The following is a 16,061-nucleotide window of genomic DNA, read 5'->3' on the forward strand; positions in this document are numbered from 1 at the left end:
AATGTCTGAACAGTTGTCTTGTGATCCAATTTCATTTGATAAGTCTTTTAACATCCAGGAAGGAAGAACTGTGGCCAAATTTTCTTATTGTGAATAGATTTTGGAAAAAAGGAAAGAAAAAGATAGGCAATAAATCAATGTACTTTGAGCACTGTTATGACAGCAAAATGTAAAAATCCTGTAGTCAAACAAGAAATGGAGGGCAAGTCCTTTATGGGCCCTGCTTCTGTGCTTACAGCTCCCCCGGCAGCCACAGCTGTAATTAAGAGTGTCACCGCACACCCAAAATGATGTGCAGAAATGTTGGAAAGAGGTCCAAAGGAGAACCCAGCCGGGATTTCAGGGCTAAATTTAGAAGCTATTTAGCTTCAAGATAGCAGAAAACCAGTCAAAGGTGACAGTGGCTTTGAAGAGTCCTGAAGTGGGAATGTGAGGGTAGGACAGCCCCGTCTGCAGCCAGCAACACCTTTTGGCCACCTGTGATCCAAACCCAGCCTTAATTCCCACACCAGAGGATGGGATGGGCAGAAAATAAGGTGAATTTTTAGCTGAAACTTCTTCCTCAAGCAGTCTTTGAAAAGCTTTGTCCTGGTAAGTAAGAGAGTCATTTTTCTGTAATAAAAAGGCCACAGAGTGATATACTACAGAGACACATAGGGGAAACCACAGAGAGAAACTGAAGTATTGTAATATTTAATTAAACCCAAACGCCAAAAGAAGGGTAGTCTAAACAGGGGGTCTACATGTCATCATTAACCGATGGTGCCAAGACCACCTACTACTCCCACACTTCTAGGGAGGAGGAGGCACCCTGAGGCTGTCACGCGTGGGGTCTGGAGCTGGGAAGAGGACAGCCTAGGCAGGGTTGCCCATTTTCCTTGGAAAAGAAATGAGGCTGTCAAGAATGGGGCCTCCAGAAATGAGGCCTCATTCGTAAGATGTTTGTGGGCTGCTGTTTATGGAAGTACAGAAATCACCCAAAACTAAAACTGCTTGGATTCTGGAATTAATGATTTGTGCTTAAAAAATGAAATTTCAATACACAATTTCATTTAGACTAAGAATGAAATTAGCTGCTTAAGAATATTTTCAAAAACATAGGTGAAAGTTTCTATTTCTGAACATTTTCAAAACAAAGTCAGGGATTTCCACAACAATTTCATTCTTCAAAATAAAATTTACCAGATAGGGAAAAATGTATACTGCAGTAAATGCCAGAATAGATACACTTTCAAAAATAAACAGGCATGTATTCAGTATAGCTTTTTTTTTCCCAAAATTGCTACCGTGTAGAAAAGGTAAGTTTTTCTATCAGTCCACCATAAACTTGGGTCACATTTCTTTAACCTGTTAAGCGCTGCTTACAGGTTTTTGACATACACAAATATAATTTTGCAGAAAGATTATTAAAATCTAGTGATTAAAAGCTACCTGAAAATGGCTTATTTTCTCCTAAAATGACAGTGCAGGGGTTCACACACCGCAGGGTTTCAGAGCAGGTCCTTGTGTTAATTCACAGGTAGGTCAGGCAATGTCTATCAAGCCGGTGGCCAGGGTTTTCACGTAAGGGAGTGTAAACCCCAGAGGAACGCCCCAGGTAGAAATACAGCACTACTCTGTAAGCGCTGCACAGGTTTTTGACATACACAAATATAATTTTGCAGAAAGATTATTAAAATCTAGTGATTAAAAGCTACCTGAAAATGGCTTATTTTCTCCTAAAATGACAGTGCAGGGGTTCACACACCGCAGGGTTTCAGAGCAGGTCCTTGTGTTAATTCACAGGTAGGTCAGGCAATGTCTATCAAGCCGGTGGCCAGGGTTTTCACGTAAGGGAGTGTAAACCCCAGAGGAACGCCCCAGGTAGAAATACAGCACTACTCTGGGCTGACCTTTCAGAAAACAGAACTCCATGAGACTTGCTACTGCCTGGTTTTCAGCAGTAGGAGTTGAAATTCCCAATCCATGACATTTGCCTGCCGTCCTAAATCTCTCAATACTGGGGACATGGCTCATCAGGACAGAAGCAGCACTGTCACTGCTGGCACACGCTGCCCTGATGTGCCTCGGAGCAGGGAACATCCCTCCAGCAACCACAAAAACTATGAGTTTTCACGTCACCAAAATTTTTAACTACTCCTGGTGCATCTGTTTGCTAATCCCACCCGTTTGGGATTAAAGCTGGCCTTATCAAGGAGTGACCTTGCCAGCAGTATTCCCAGTAGCAGTGTTGCATCAACCTGACCGGGAGGAACCGAGTGACACCGCTGCGTCAGCAGGTGCCGGGGAACCCTCTGAGCAGCCCCAGTCCTCTTTGATTTGTCCACCCGCAACTAAACCACGTACAAGAAAACACTGCACTGTTGAGAATAAGGAGGGATATAAGCATCCCTGCTGTACCCTTCATAAATTTAGAGATAATTAAAGCTTTTTAAGGTGACTGTAGGTTGAAGCTAACCGCTCTGTGATTTAAAGCCAGGATCTATTTGTCTGTTGTGTCTTTCTTCCAGGTTCCTGTTGTTGCAAGCACAGCAGAATGTGAATAGTATAAACGCTCTTCATAAATTCCTGCTTTCCATAAATTGCCTGTCGGATCAAAAGCAGAACCTCTGTGGAAGAGCACAGAAATCTCCAGCCTTTGATTTGGAACAGATGAGGCACCCTATGATCCTCTAAGATTAAAAAAAACCCTGTTGGCACAGCACACAAAAAAGAGAGGCAAAGGAACTACATGAAATAATTCAAAACAAAGGAGGTGGAAATTCAAAAATAGGATAAGGAACTCAGATGACAGATTGAGAAGCAGATGAACTGCAATTAAGAGGACAATTTCGTGTCCAAAGAAGATGCTCCAAACACCAGCCAGAGAACGGAGACCCTCTGGACTAGTGGTGAGCTGAACGCAATATAATCCAGTCTTCTGATGGGAAGACAAATTGAGGCAAATTATCAATTACATTTTGGTAATGTAGTTAGAGACAGTTACCTCTATCCACAGTTTCCTAAGTGCATTTCCAAATTGAAAGAAGGAAAAGAAGAGTGAACCAAACCCAGGAAAAAAGAATTAGCTCAATTTGGAAACTGCAGGTAACTCATTTCTTGAGCTTATTGAGTGGGCAATCAAGGAAAATGACGACACCACTAAAATAAAGCAGTAGACTAATCACAAAACCCAGTCATGAAAAAAAAGCTATGGTGTGTTTTTTCTGGACATCAGAGAAAAGGTTTGGTATGGAAAGGAATAAAATTCAGAAAAGTCTGGGATTTGTATTTTTAAGCTTGTCATATCTGATGATCATGAGCTAACCCAAGATTAAATTGCAGTGAGGGTAGGTAAATCAGTCAAGGTGTGACCTGTGTACCCACTACAGTTGACCCAAAGTATCCAAACAAGCTGTGCTCAGCTGTGCTGGGTCAGGGCGGAGGTCCTTCCAGCCCAGGTCTCGGGTCCTGACAGAAGAAACTGTAGACACCAAGCAAGCTGGCAGTGCATTTCCATTAAGGCACAGCTGGAGTGCTTTTGCCTTCACTGTTTTTGGACCTTGGGATACTCTGTATGCAGCACCTACACCAATGGGGAGAAAATCCATTTCCTGTTGTGAGGGTGTGCTTAAAGGGTTAATATATTTGCAGATAATAGGCTTAGGAGAGTTGGAGTCTAGACTGCTGACAAACACAGATGAACAGACTTTAATGGGGTTTTTTTATTTCTTTTTTTTTCCCCCAAGTTGCAAATGCAGAATTGCTCACAAAACTCAGTGTAAGATCAGGGCCTCAGACCCTGAACCCCTCTGAGCGGTGATTAATTTCTACATTAGACTCAAACTCACAGTACATTCACTTGATAACTATGATACATTCACATAATAAGTCACATTGACACGAATGAACTAAACCCTACTGAAGTGGTAAGTTCAACAACCAGGTTTCAGTCAGGGAAAGTGAAAATCATTGCTGCGAGAAGGCAAGAGCCCAAAGTTTGCTCTCTAGAAAAGCTACAAACTGACCTAATCTATTCTATACCATTTTTATTGTCCTTTACCTTGTACTCATGGCATTATCAAGTCTGGGACAAACTTAAATCTACTTCTAAGGCAAAGTTTGCATCCTTACATCTGTCTTTCTACACTTTGTAAAAGTTCTTCAAAAGGACCCAGCAAAGAACTGAGGTCTAGGTCTTACAACTTCTCACTTTTGTCCTGGTTCAAGGGAAAGGAAGAGCACTGTCTTACAAAAGGAAAAGAGCGGGAAACAAAGAGAAGTCAGAAGACCTGAAAGAAAGAGAAGAGGAACACGCTTACCCCCACAGCTCATAAAGCAAGAACAATGCCTCGATATCACAGTGATTGGCACTCAATTTATAAGGCAATGGCTTAATGAGACATAAATATGGTCAGCTAGCAAATGTTAAAAGGTCACCTGATACTAACTGTGAACAAGACAAACTGAGCTGTTTAAAAAAAACTGTCATAAATAATTTCTCAGGGCTTAGCAATTTTGCATGCTTCTGTAATTTACTCTTCTCTATTATGGTTGAGTAACATTCTGCCAATTATTAATTGGATAATGATTTGTTTCTATCACTAATTCAACAATGTGTTCAGAAGTGCATTTTGAAAGCTCCCAGCTCTAGAGACGGTAAATACTGGGCTTATCGTCACTTAACTGCTCTGGTTGGAAGGCAAAGTGATGGAAATGGAGCCTGTGGGGCGTCCTGCCCGCTTCTGGGCACTCTACACCCAAAGCCATCGAAATATCCATGTACTTTGGAGACTGAGGCAACACTGCTTCCTCGCTCGCCTTGCAGGAACACGAGGTGTCCAACACTGGGTAGCAATCAGGAGGAACGACAGACCTCAGCCACCTGTGCAGGCATAGGATTCAGCTCACCAAAGGTTTTGGTGGATCACTGCTATGGGCTGATGAGGAACTCCAAAGGATGCTCTGGCTTTGCAAGGCTCCACGTCTTACTGCACTCCTCCCCAGACCACAGTGACGGTGGATTGCTTATTACAACAAGATCATCCTGACTGCCTTTATGAAATGAGATTCTCTGTTTTAGGAGAGCCAGCTTATACAACCCGAATATTAAACAGGGTCTGGCTGGAGATGAATAATTTGCCCTTAGGGGAACTCTTACGGGGTATTCAGAAGGTGGAAACATCTCACTCCTCCTATACCTCCCACTTCCACACCTATGGGTCTTCAGAGCACTCTGTAAATAGATTGTAGGAGGAATGGCATATGATAGGGCGCTGCTGTACAGTACTGACCACCCCTGTAGCCTCTGACATGGATCCTGTGCCAGGGTTGTGTTGCAATCATTTCTGCTCAGATAAAAAGCTGAAGACAAGAAAGCCAACAATAATCCCCTTGAGCTACCACTCCCTACTACCTCCCTAAGAGAAGCCGGACCATTAGAAGTGCCACATAAATATCACTGGCAGAAAACAGGCTTCAAGGTTATTCAGAAAAGCCCCACGCATAGACAACCCCCTCTTTTTAATAGTGATAAAAACCCTGAGTTTTTCAAAAGAGCAAGTCACGGCACAGGCAAACCCACCTTTCAAAACCCAACAGCTCCCTTTTTGCAGAAGAAAAGGTAATGTTGTGGGGGAAAGGTATAGCATTCCTCCTTCATGGGCCACAGAGGCATAATCAATTGGTACAACAGCACATTGTTGAAACACAAACCATGGAAAGCTGCTTTATGAATCTGTGCAGCCAGCTGGAACAGCCATCAACAGCTGCGAGAGGAATTCACTCCAGGACTGAATCACTTCATTAGGGCGGAGGTTTTTTCCTTTTATTACGTGTGGCTCAGGCTGCTGATCCTCATCCTGAAGACCCTCGACAGAGCAGCCCCACTTCTTTCACTGCCCCCTTATATACTCAGGAACATTAATGGTTCCCGTTGCATTACTTAATCTCCTCCCGAGACATCATTTCTCCCTCTCCCATCATATAGCTCACCAGCAGTCTTCCAACCTACTACATCACGTTGTGCGGTGTCCTAAGCTTTCTGACTCTAAGTCAGAGAGCGCTAGTGGTTTGGGGGCAGCATGGGTACAGAATTTGCCCCTAAGATAAGGGCTTTTGTCTGTAAATTGATTTAGCGTAATGATTGCGATGAACTGCACATCATGGAAACTGGGAGAAAATATCCCAGATGGAATGACATTTCCTGCTTGTTCTACTTCTAATTCTGCCCTATCTCTGTTTGATATAGGCTACTCCATTATATGTGAAATACAAGCAGACAGAACCACAGCCCAGAGTCCCAGCAAGCAGTGACATTGGAATATACGCTGTGTATCCATTTGAGCTTGGGACTGGCACAAAATTGCAAGGAGGAGACCACTGGCTGCTGAAGCCTTGTGTACTTGGCATGAGTGACAGCAGGTGACATCACAGGGTTCTTGTAATTAAATATGATTATCTCAAGAAAAGTCCTGATTCCTTCATTGTAAACAACCATACGAACCTCCAAATTTGGTGAAAAGGAATAAACATTTATAAACAAGTAAAAGCTGAAGTAGGAAATATCTTCAAACAAAATGCTAATTGAAATATACCACCTCCTTAGCTTATACTTTCATGGGATTTTAAGACAAATAAAAGAAATGCCTCTGGTATTCTGACAGCATAGCCAACTTTAGCCCTCTTCTACTTCATTTCCATTGTAGAAATGCCAGCAGACCCTTATACTGAGGAAAACCTTAGTATTAAGAGCAATAAGATGTTAGAAGAACAGTGTTCAACACTCACAGCAACCTTGTGAAAGCTGTTCCAGCAAGTAAACAGGTACACACCTATGACAGGCTCCAAAATGAACCGCTGAGTGGATAACTGCTCAGCATCAGGGCTATTTACATGTGTTGTGTGCTTTTTTAAATCTCCTTACCTGAACTGCTACAGCGAGATGGTTCCACGAGTCTGCCGGTCTTATCGTAACAGGCAATAGCTCGCAGTCGTACACCCTCGCCACACTCCTTGACGTCTCCGTGGGATCGCGTTCCCAACTGCGGCTCGGATGTACCTCCTCCGATAATGCAGTCGGACCAATTTCCGTGGGGCTGGGAGGTAAACACCTCGCAGGGGCACAGCTCTGTTTCAACTTGAGGATAAACTTCTGTATCCTGGCATTTGTCTCGCTTTCTGCTTCGCCCTGTTCCAACCACAGAAATCTGTTCGTTAGCTTAACATCTGCTACTTTTGATAACAACACGTCATATTATTTATACTTGCATGAATTCAACACATTAGAACTAAGACAATCTGAATGTTAATATCCAGGAACGTTTCTGAAGCATCTATTAGCTGCTGCCAGTGCTCTGGAGTGCAAGGACAATGTATTTATCTCCAGGGGCAACCGGAGAACTTGGAAATACTGTTTTGATGGGTAGGGCAAGGAGCAAAATGCAAAGTCTTACTCTAGGAACGGTCTGCCCAGAAAATGCTTTGTAATTTTATATAATATCATTTTTCTCTAATTATCTGATGAAAATAAATTGATTGTTTTGTCTCTATTTCCTCGCAATCAATGGTTGCCAGGACAACTTCCAGAGGACTCTACATTAGCCACAACTTCTTCCTTGAGGCTACTTTACAAATTAGTTAAAGTGCACTCTGCACACAAACCGTGCTTTGAAGAAAACAGAAAAGATAATCCTCAGTAAATTATTAGGGCTGGAAAGCATTTCAATGGTTATATTTGGTTTAATGTTTTCTTTTGCTCTACTCCTTCAACAGGTTTTAAAAGAAGGCTCTTTCAGTAGCTTCAGGAAGCAGCAGCACTCAAACAAACCTGTGGTACAGCTCTCTGCAACTGCACTCTCCGTGCCCTGTTCCTGGAGGACTTCTAGGCACGGGACCTCTTGGCCCCCAGTACAAGAAGAGAATTCATGCTCCCTACAACCGCTCAAGGGAACGAAGGTTTGTATACAGCCTCTAAAGATAAAATCAATGCTTTTCTTGGCATGGGTTAGCCAACGTGACGTGGAGCAATCTTTATGCTGGCTGAGCTCAGGAACGTCTTTGCATTTGGCATCTGCACAGAAGGGGAGAATTCATTTTCACTAACAAACTGCATCTGTGTCCCATCCTCAAAACGTTCCTTGGGGATCTTGGACGCGCTAAAAATACTTCTGCAAAAAGTTTTTAAAGCTTTGATCCCAAAAGAAATGTTTTCTCTTTGGTATTGCACACAAATAAGATACTAAAACCAAAAAATAAGTTATATAACCCAACATCCCTCTTTCTAGTCTGGAACCAAGAGCCATTTCACCACATGTCAGCAGGAGCACAAGCTCGCTGTCATCAATACCTGTTTGCATACAAACATGTACCTCCAAACAGAAGGGCACCGACTGCACACCCTTAATAGCACTGTCCTTCAAGCCCCAGCTCTTTCAAAATTGTTATTTCCAGAGTCTTGGGAAATGTAAAATTTGCCAGCACAAAGGGATAATAAACATAAAAAAAAAAAATCAAATAGTGCCGGCATCTTTATATTTTTTTGTGTGTGTATATATATATTTTTTATATATATATATTTATGAGCAAAGTCAGGTAAGGTGTAAGAAGTACAACTCCACATACTCCAAGGAAAGTCTTTTAAAAGGCTTTAAACAGATCAGGAGCTCTCTAGTGGCATTTCCAGCATTTTATGTTTGACAAGCTGACAGAAGCCACAAGCCCAGTATATACGTACAGCTATATGTTCTTCATTGTATTAGTAAACATGGGAATCTGGACTTGCCCATGTTTTGCCATTATTGCGTGAAGCACATCAGACACAGGTAAGGATGCTAATAATCTCACACTTATACAACACTTTTTTTCCAACTTGCCCTGCCATCTGCTTTGTAGGAATCTTCCCTCTAATGAAGTTGCTATGAAAGCCCTACTTTGAGGGCAAAAGTGACATTCATCCCATACTCTTCACAAAGAAATAGTTTTAGAATTAGTGATTGTGGTATTTTTATCATCTTCACAGACTGCTTTAGAAATTACTATTAAAAATACCACTGCAAAAATTTTCAAGGACATAAATCCTTCAATTAAATAGTATTCTCTTTTTTAAATTAAATTTCTGAACACTAACAAATATTATATGCATTAAATATTATCAGGTAGTATATGCTATACAGAAAAATTATATGAAAGATTAGAAAAATAGCTTTCTACAGAAAATGCATTGTATCCATAGTACCGTGAATTAACTGACTGTATTAATTAACTGAAGACTTACCTAAAAACTGTGTTTCTATTATAATGACTTTGAATTTCGATACGTTCTGTAATAAGTCTTTCGCTTCTTAAGTAATGACTGATTTTATATGTAGTGTCTGTGATTACTTACACAGTAAAATGAATAATACTATTAAAAACTGAGTGGGAGGCAAGCAAATACTTAGCAAACAATCAGCAGATTCCCACTAAATGACATTGTTAATGAACTCTTATAATGAAGCCAAAGCATTGACTTGAGCATAGACATACACTGTGTTGAACAAGGAGGTACAATTCATGCACGCTTACAGAAAGTGAAATGAAAACGGATAAAGGAGTCTTAACAGCATGAAGTACTTCCCAAACAGCACTTTCCTTAAATCTTTGGACTGAGTTCACATGGATGAGACTTCTTCGAGACTCTTGGCCAGCTCCAATTTTCATGAAATTTTATGCAAAGACAGGTCGGCATTAATCTCATCGACTTCTCGTTTTGAACTGTGGCAAAACCAAAACCAGCGTCTGATTTGGTCCTCCCTCGCTGCTCTCTGCGGTGTTGTGCTGTCCCCACCCCAGCACCACCCGGGACACCCGCTGCATGTTCACCACTTGCTTTTCAGGACGCCTTTGCTGGGAGCGGGCTGAGACCAGGAGCTCCTTCCCGGCAGGAGGAAGGGAACCCCGCAGGGTGGTATGGGAGAGACTGGTGGTGTCTGGTCACAAATGCAGTGCGGGTGAGGAGATAAGCCATCAAAACCTGAATATCAGAAACCATTTTTGGTCCACTTACTTGAATGGATCTATGTCTGATGTAGAACGGAGTAAGAAAGGGGATAGGTAGGACCATACTGTTTTGTAACTGTCACAGATGTTCATAAAGAAAATTCAGATTTAAAACTACCTGGAAGTAAGTATTCACTTAATTCTTACAGATTTTCTGTAAGATAAGGCACCTATTATTCTGCTAGGGATAGAGGAGTTCTACCACTATAAACATACAGGCACTGATATAAAGAACATTTCAGAATACGCTCTTTGGGAGAAACAATAGAGCATTGTATAATAATTATTTTTATGTAAAAGAGAAATCTTTATCCTTTAATGAGCCATACTGACGAATGGCAGCTTGAAGCCATTATGTCTGTACACTGTAATTGTTAGTTACTAAAAACTTGGATCATTCCAACCGTAATAAACTGAATAACAAGATAGCCATGCAGCCAGAAACAAGTGAGTCTAGAAGAAAGGAGCAGTGGTAGCCACCATACTTCGCTGCCATTCAGTTCCCAGGCATTATCACAGTAGGTATTTTTATAGCAACGTTAGTATTTTACTCCATAGTAGAAGTCTTTGAAGTTTCACCTCTATTAATGGAACAGACTCAAGCCAGCTACACCATAGCTCTCAAACACAACACAGAAATATGAAGAGATGTGAGCGTTCAGCATAACAATAACAGCACATTTCTTGTAAACCTTCTGAAAACAACAGAATTCATTTTGATTTGATTTAGCTGGGGGGGGGGTGTGAGACAACTGCTAACAAAAAAGCAGCTCCAAACTACTAATGTTATAGGGTTTTAAAGCTTTTCAGTTTGGTCAGCATTCAAATAACATAATAACAAACCACAACAGCAAGTATGGGAGACTGTTCCATGAAATGGTTTGAACTAGATAGTTTAATGAATATATATAAAAGATCAAACAAAACTGTTTTAATTATATTGTTTTTTCCTTATTCATGGTATTAATTTGCCCTGTTGAACTACTGGAGTCTGCTGAGCACAAAACTCCCAGCTTTAAACTTCATGCAGATTTCAACAGTCTTAAACAAAAAATCACACTGACTTTTATTCGTGTATACATATTTGCTTCATGCTTCCCAGATTAATAGGCCAGATGAACTTGCACAGTGCATAGTCACTGTTTTATTTGGTTTGTGTCTAAAAATGGCTTTCCACCACCAAATTTTTCTGCACTATTCTCATACTAAAATGCGTGTGCATAAAGCAGGCAATGATCAGTATCAGATCAAAAATCAATTAAGGACGATCACTATTCTGTCTGGATTTTCCAAAACCCCAACATCAGTCTGCCAACATCTGAGAAGCGTTATTCACAAGTATCACCATCAGATAAATATTATAAAAGATTATACCTGTGAGTGACCGTCTCCTACTTCTAGTTGATTCACAGTCAAACGAGCACGCTGTGAATTTAGACCAGGGGGTAAATGTGCAGTCATCTTTGCAGGGAACGAGACACTCCTGTACAAGAGACGGCATAGCTCCTGCCCACTGCATGCAGTCACCGACATCGGCAGAGTCGTTGTACTCCGACAAGCATGTAACAGCTGAAAAGTAAAGGTACAGAAATCTTTATATTGGTATTTATATTGTATTATACTCTATGCAGTCAGTACTTTATTCTATGCGAGATTCACTCTCCTGGGTTAATAGGATAAAGCTGATTTATTTTTAGGTCATTATTCATGCGTCACTCAAAGACGTGCTAGAAGCTTCATAAAACCATAAAGACACATTCTTATTTGAGCAGTGTGTTATCTAAATGATGATATAAATTCAATATTCTCAAGGAGGCAGTCATTTTAAGGGTTGGGGCAACAGTTTAACCAATGATACATTGTACAACCAAACAAGAAAAGATATAATACTGCGGCTATGTGCCATAAAACATACTTGGTCGAGGCCACGATTCCCAAGCTGTGATGCACACACTACCCATGGAACTGAAACTGCTTCAAAGTGAAAAAAAAAAATTAAAAAATATAAAAGAAAGCTTCCTTCTCCAAAACTGCCATCTTTTCCGTATTTCAGATGAAGGGAATAACTGTCTCAGCGGCTTTCCCATACAGAGAGGTGACCTCTGCTCTGTCTGAGCAGCCGATGCTACAGCTAAATGCTCCTTGCAGCAAGGTGTAAACACCAGGTCTGCCCCCTCCAAACTGAGCTCCCTGAACATTGTGCTACCCCTTGTGCTCTCCCTGCTCTCTGGGCACCTGAACCTTTGAATCTCTTGCATAAACAGAGATGTTTAGGAGGAAGGGCGAGCACTCAGCCTGCAGACGTGATAGAAAGGGGCTGCAGCTACTGCACTTTACTAGAAGCCCGCTTTTACAGTGCACGATAGCTTGCTATAAGAGCACTACTGAATGGATCCATTAACAGAAAAAAACACAAAAAAACAACTGCTCTGTAGGTCTCAGCTGAGGACAGTGTCACTCTGCCGAGCTCCATCTGACCTAAAGTGCCTTTGCACATGGGCAGAGGCAGAGCCCCCGCGCAGGTACCAAGCTTTACCTTCACACACAGCACTATCAAGGCTGCAGCCCACGTTCGAGTGCGATGCATTTCTCTGGTCCCCTGCCCAAAGCTTTACCAGGTCTCTAAGTCTGGGCCATGGCAATAGGAAACAACAGGCACAGGGCCGGGCTGGGGCTGAGGTCTCTGAATTTGGACGTAGATGCCCTTGGGGCCAGGCAAGAGTCAAATGGAGTTTGCAAAAGCACAGCCCAGGACTTAGATGCACTGATTTCCCCTCAGTTTTATTTTAGGTCAATGCCCTTTTCCTTCAACACCCCGTCCTTTCTTGGACCGTAATGATTAATTTTTCAGGGTGGATAATGGCACTGTATAGCCATGATGGAGGCCAAAAGTACTAACGTATAAATCTGAGTCACAGGAAGCCTATAATAAAACTTGCTAAAGTTTCAGTGAATTAATAATAAGTAATTATAATAAATAAAAATAGCCTGCACATCATGGAGTCTTTCATTTCATTAATAATAATTAATTCTCACAAAATCTCCAAGATTATAGGCTATTTATATCCTACAATGTAGGTTAACCAACGCAAAGCTAGGTCGTGACTTGATTAAAGTAATAAAGTCAGGGACAGAGTTAGGAACTGAATTTGGCCCCAAGAGTTTAGTCATGTCAGGCACTCTGATTTCAGGCAAGTCCACACATTTGTCATGGTTTAACCTCAGCCAGCAACTGAGCACCACCCAGCCGCTTGCTCACTCCCCCCCACCCCGGTGGGATGGGGGAGAGAATCGAAAGAGTAAACGTGAGAAAACTCGTGGGTTGAGGTAAGAACAGTTTAATAACCGAAATAAAATAAAGTTAAATAGTAGTAATAATAATAATAGAATATACAAAGCAAGTGATGCACGATGCAATTGCTCACCACCCGCTGACCGATGCCCAGCCAGGCCCTGAGCAGTGATCGCTGCCCCCTGGCCAACTCCCCCCAGCTTATACACTGAGCATGACGTCCCATGGTATGGAATGTCCCTTTGGCCATTTGGGTCAGCTGTCCGGGCTATACTCCCTGCCAGCTTCTTGTGCACCTCCTTGCTGGCAGAGTATGGGAAGCTGAAAAGTCCTTGACTGAGTATAAACACTGCTCAGCAACAACTAAAACATCAGTGTGTTACCACATTATTCTCATGCTAAATCCAAGACACAGCACTATGCCAGCTACTAGGGAGAAAATTAACTCTGTCCCAGCTGAAACCAGGACAACATTGTATCATAAAGCTACAGAAGATTAAATGATTTAATCCAGATTTTATTATTTAACAACCTGTGATATTATTTTATGGAGATTCCTAAATAATTCAGGTTTTTGAAGCTGCATATATTTTTCCTTGTTGCCAGCACTTAATGTAACTAGGAGTGCATGAAGAAAAAGGGAAAAATAACTCTCTGTTTTTTTACAGTTAAAGGATTTACTGGGGTGTAACTTTGCAATGAATACACGTGATTTTTGGTTTTTAACTACAGTACTGTATGGGAGCAAGGGATGGGTTGGCAACCACCTGGAAATAAAAAAATATCTTATTAAAATGTAATTAGATTTCTAAGGAAAAAATCAGCATTTTGAAGAGCGTGCAAAAGGCAAGCAATTGTTAAAAGTCTCTTTAGACTCAAGTGACAGTAAATCAGCATATTAATAACTACCTCTAAATTGCTGATCCTTGCCTTTCATTTTCAATCCTTGTGACCCTTCCTATCTCTCAACTCCGGCAGTCAGAAACTCGGAGACATTCCCCTTCTCAATTACGAGAGCGCGAGGACAGAGGTCACCGCTCTGTATGGGAAAGCAGGGTAATTGCCCTCTTCAGGAAGGTTAAACAAGTAATAGACTCTGATGCCCAAGGTCTGTGTAGCCTCATTACCTTCAGCAAGGATACCAAAGATTTGCCAACACAAAAGTGTCCACATGAAGTATGGCCAAGTGAATGCAAACCATCTTCTCAGCATCGCTACAACTGCTAGCGTCTGCAGGGAAGTGAACAATATCCTACGCTGCCAGCCCCATGAAGCAATATTTGCAATTGCATAATAAACCATCATGTTGCAATGTTTACTACGATCTGACAGAAGACCACAATTCATTCCTGACATTTATTAATGGCAACAGAAGTGATGGAACTTCTAAATATCCATGTTAAACCAGACGCTCCATGCTGCAATGAGTTATTATCTAATGGCCTGATCTTCTGCACAAATGTCCCTAATATTAAGCATACAAATAATTCACTGAGTTCGCTAAGCCTATTTAGATGCTAAAAGTGATGGATCTATAAGGACGTATGAGATCAAGGCAAATCTTCGACAGAGATCATGGAGCTCAAAGAAATCGGTGGCAATAGTAAACACGGGTAGAGGAAAGTTAAATTAAAACAACAAATAATATAGTAGATTATACATGTATAAGCATGGAGACAAGAAGGACTTGAAAAGAAGAAAATATAATGGATAGTCTAGTAAGAGACATAAGACCTAAAGGAGGAGAGGAGGAGGATTTCCTGTGAGGTGATTAGGGACAGGCATGTGGTTGAAAATACAGAATTGCTTTTTTTCCTCTACTTTAGGAATTTTTATAAGTGCAGATCCTGGTAACTCAATCCGGTCATTCCTGACAGAGCAACAAAGCCTCAGTGTCAGCAAGGAGAGAAGGCAGTGGCCAAAGAGCAAAGAATCCAAAAAGCTTTTTTTGATGCCTAAAATACTACCTAAAGAGCAAACATTCTGCGTGCTTCCCACCCTCCTGGACTTTTGCACTTATCAATGCCGAGGGTGTTATTACTAAGCTGGTGGGCCCAGATGAGCAACTCTTTGGTGACCCAACTGGCAGCTGCGTCCCTTTGCTGGGAGAGCAGGCACTTCTTGTTTTACGTGCACACAATAAAACGCCAGCCATGACCACGTGGTACCCTTAACACACCAAAAACCCACACCTCCTTGGATTGGCCTCAGCAGTACGGTGCATATCAGTCATATTAGGAGGCAATTCATTTCCACTCAAGAGTCTGAAAACATCTTCAAAGATGATGCCAATGCACGACTTCTTCAGTTTGAACTGAATTATCTTAAAAAGCCTGAGCTTAATGGGCCTGATCTTTACCGCATGTCAGTCATAAGAAATGGCAGGATTTCTGCTACATGCTTACAAGCTATGCTTGAGGTGAGCAGCATGAACTGCTAAAATAAATTAATAAAACAAAAGCCCATTAGGGCATTTTAATGGCTTGAGAAGGGCCAGACAGGAAGCAGCAGAGCTGACGGATCCGCTCCAGTGGTTCGTTCAGGAGCTAGTCACTTCATTCCTGCCTGCTGCAAACCTAGTTCCCAGCTAAGTTAGCTTTAACTTTTAAGAGAAAAATATTTTCAAATACAGGCACTTCTGGAAACAGAATGAGACAAATTTGTTTTCAGTGAACCTTCAGGAAAGTTAGTAAAATTATTTATCCTCGGTGGTTTCAAGCTACTGATTGGTTTGGCTCATGTGTGGTTTATG

The 16,061-nt window shown here is 41.5% G+C and overlaps 1 protein-coding gene across 1 annotated transcript in view; it reads right to left on the minus strand.

Moving 5' to 3' along the window:
- Positions 1–16,061, minus strand: part of THSD7B (thrombospondin type 1 domain containing 7B) — a 282,252-nt gene that overhangs the window by 94,347 nt on the left and 171,844 nt on the right. Inside the window, exons 13-14 of the mRNA XM_019472194.1 lie at positions 11,392–11,586; positions 6,905–7,168 (exon numbers count right to left, since the gene is read on the minus strand). Of these exons, the coding sequence (XP_019327739.1) occupies positions 6,905–7,168; positions 11,392–11,586 (459 nt within the window). The remainder of the gene's footprint in view (positions 1–6,904; positions 7,169–11,391; positions 11,587–16,061) is intronic.

The sequence above is a fragment of the Aptenodytes forsteri genome, unplaced genomic scaffold (genome assembly GCF_000699145.1).
Source record: "Aptenodytes forsteri isolate BGI_AS27 unplaced genomic scaffold, ASM69914v1 Scaffold11, whole genome shotgun sequence".
Lineage (NCBI taxonomy): Eukaryota > Metazoa > Chordata > Aves > Sphenisciformes > Spheniscidae > Aptenodytes > Aptenodytes forsteri.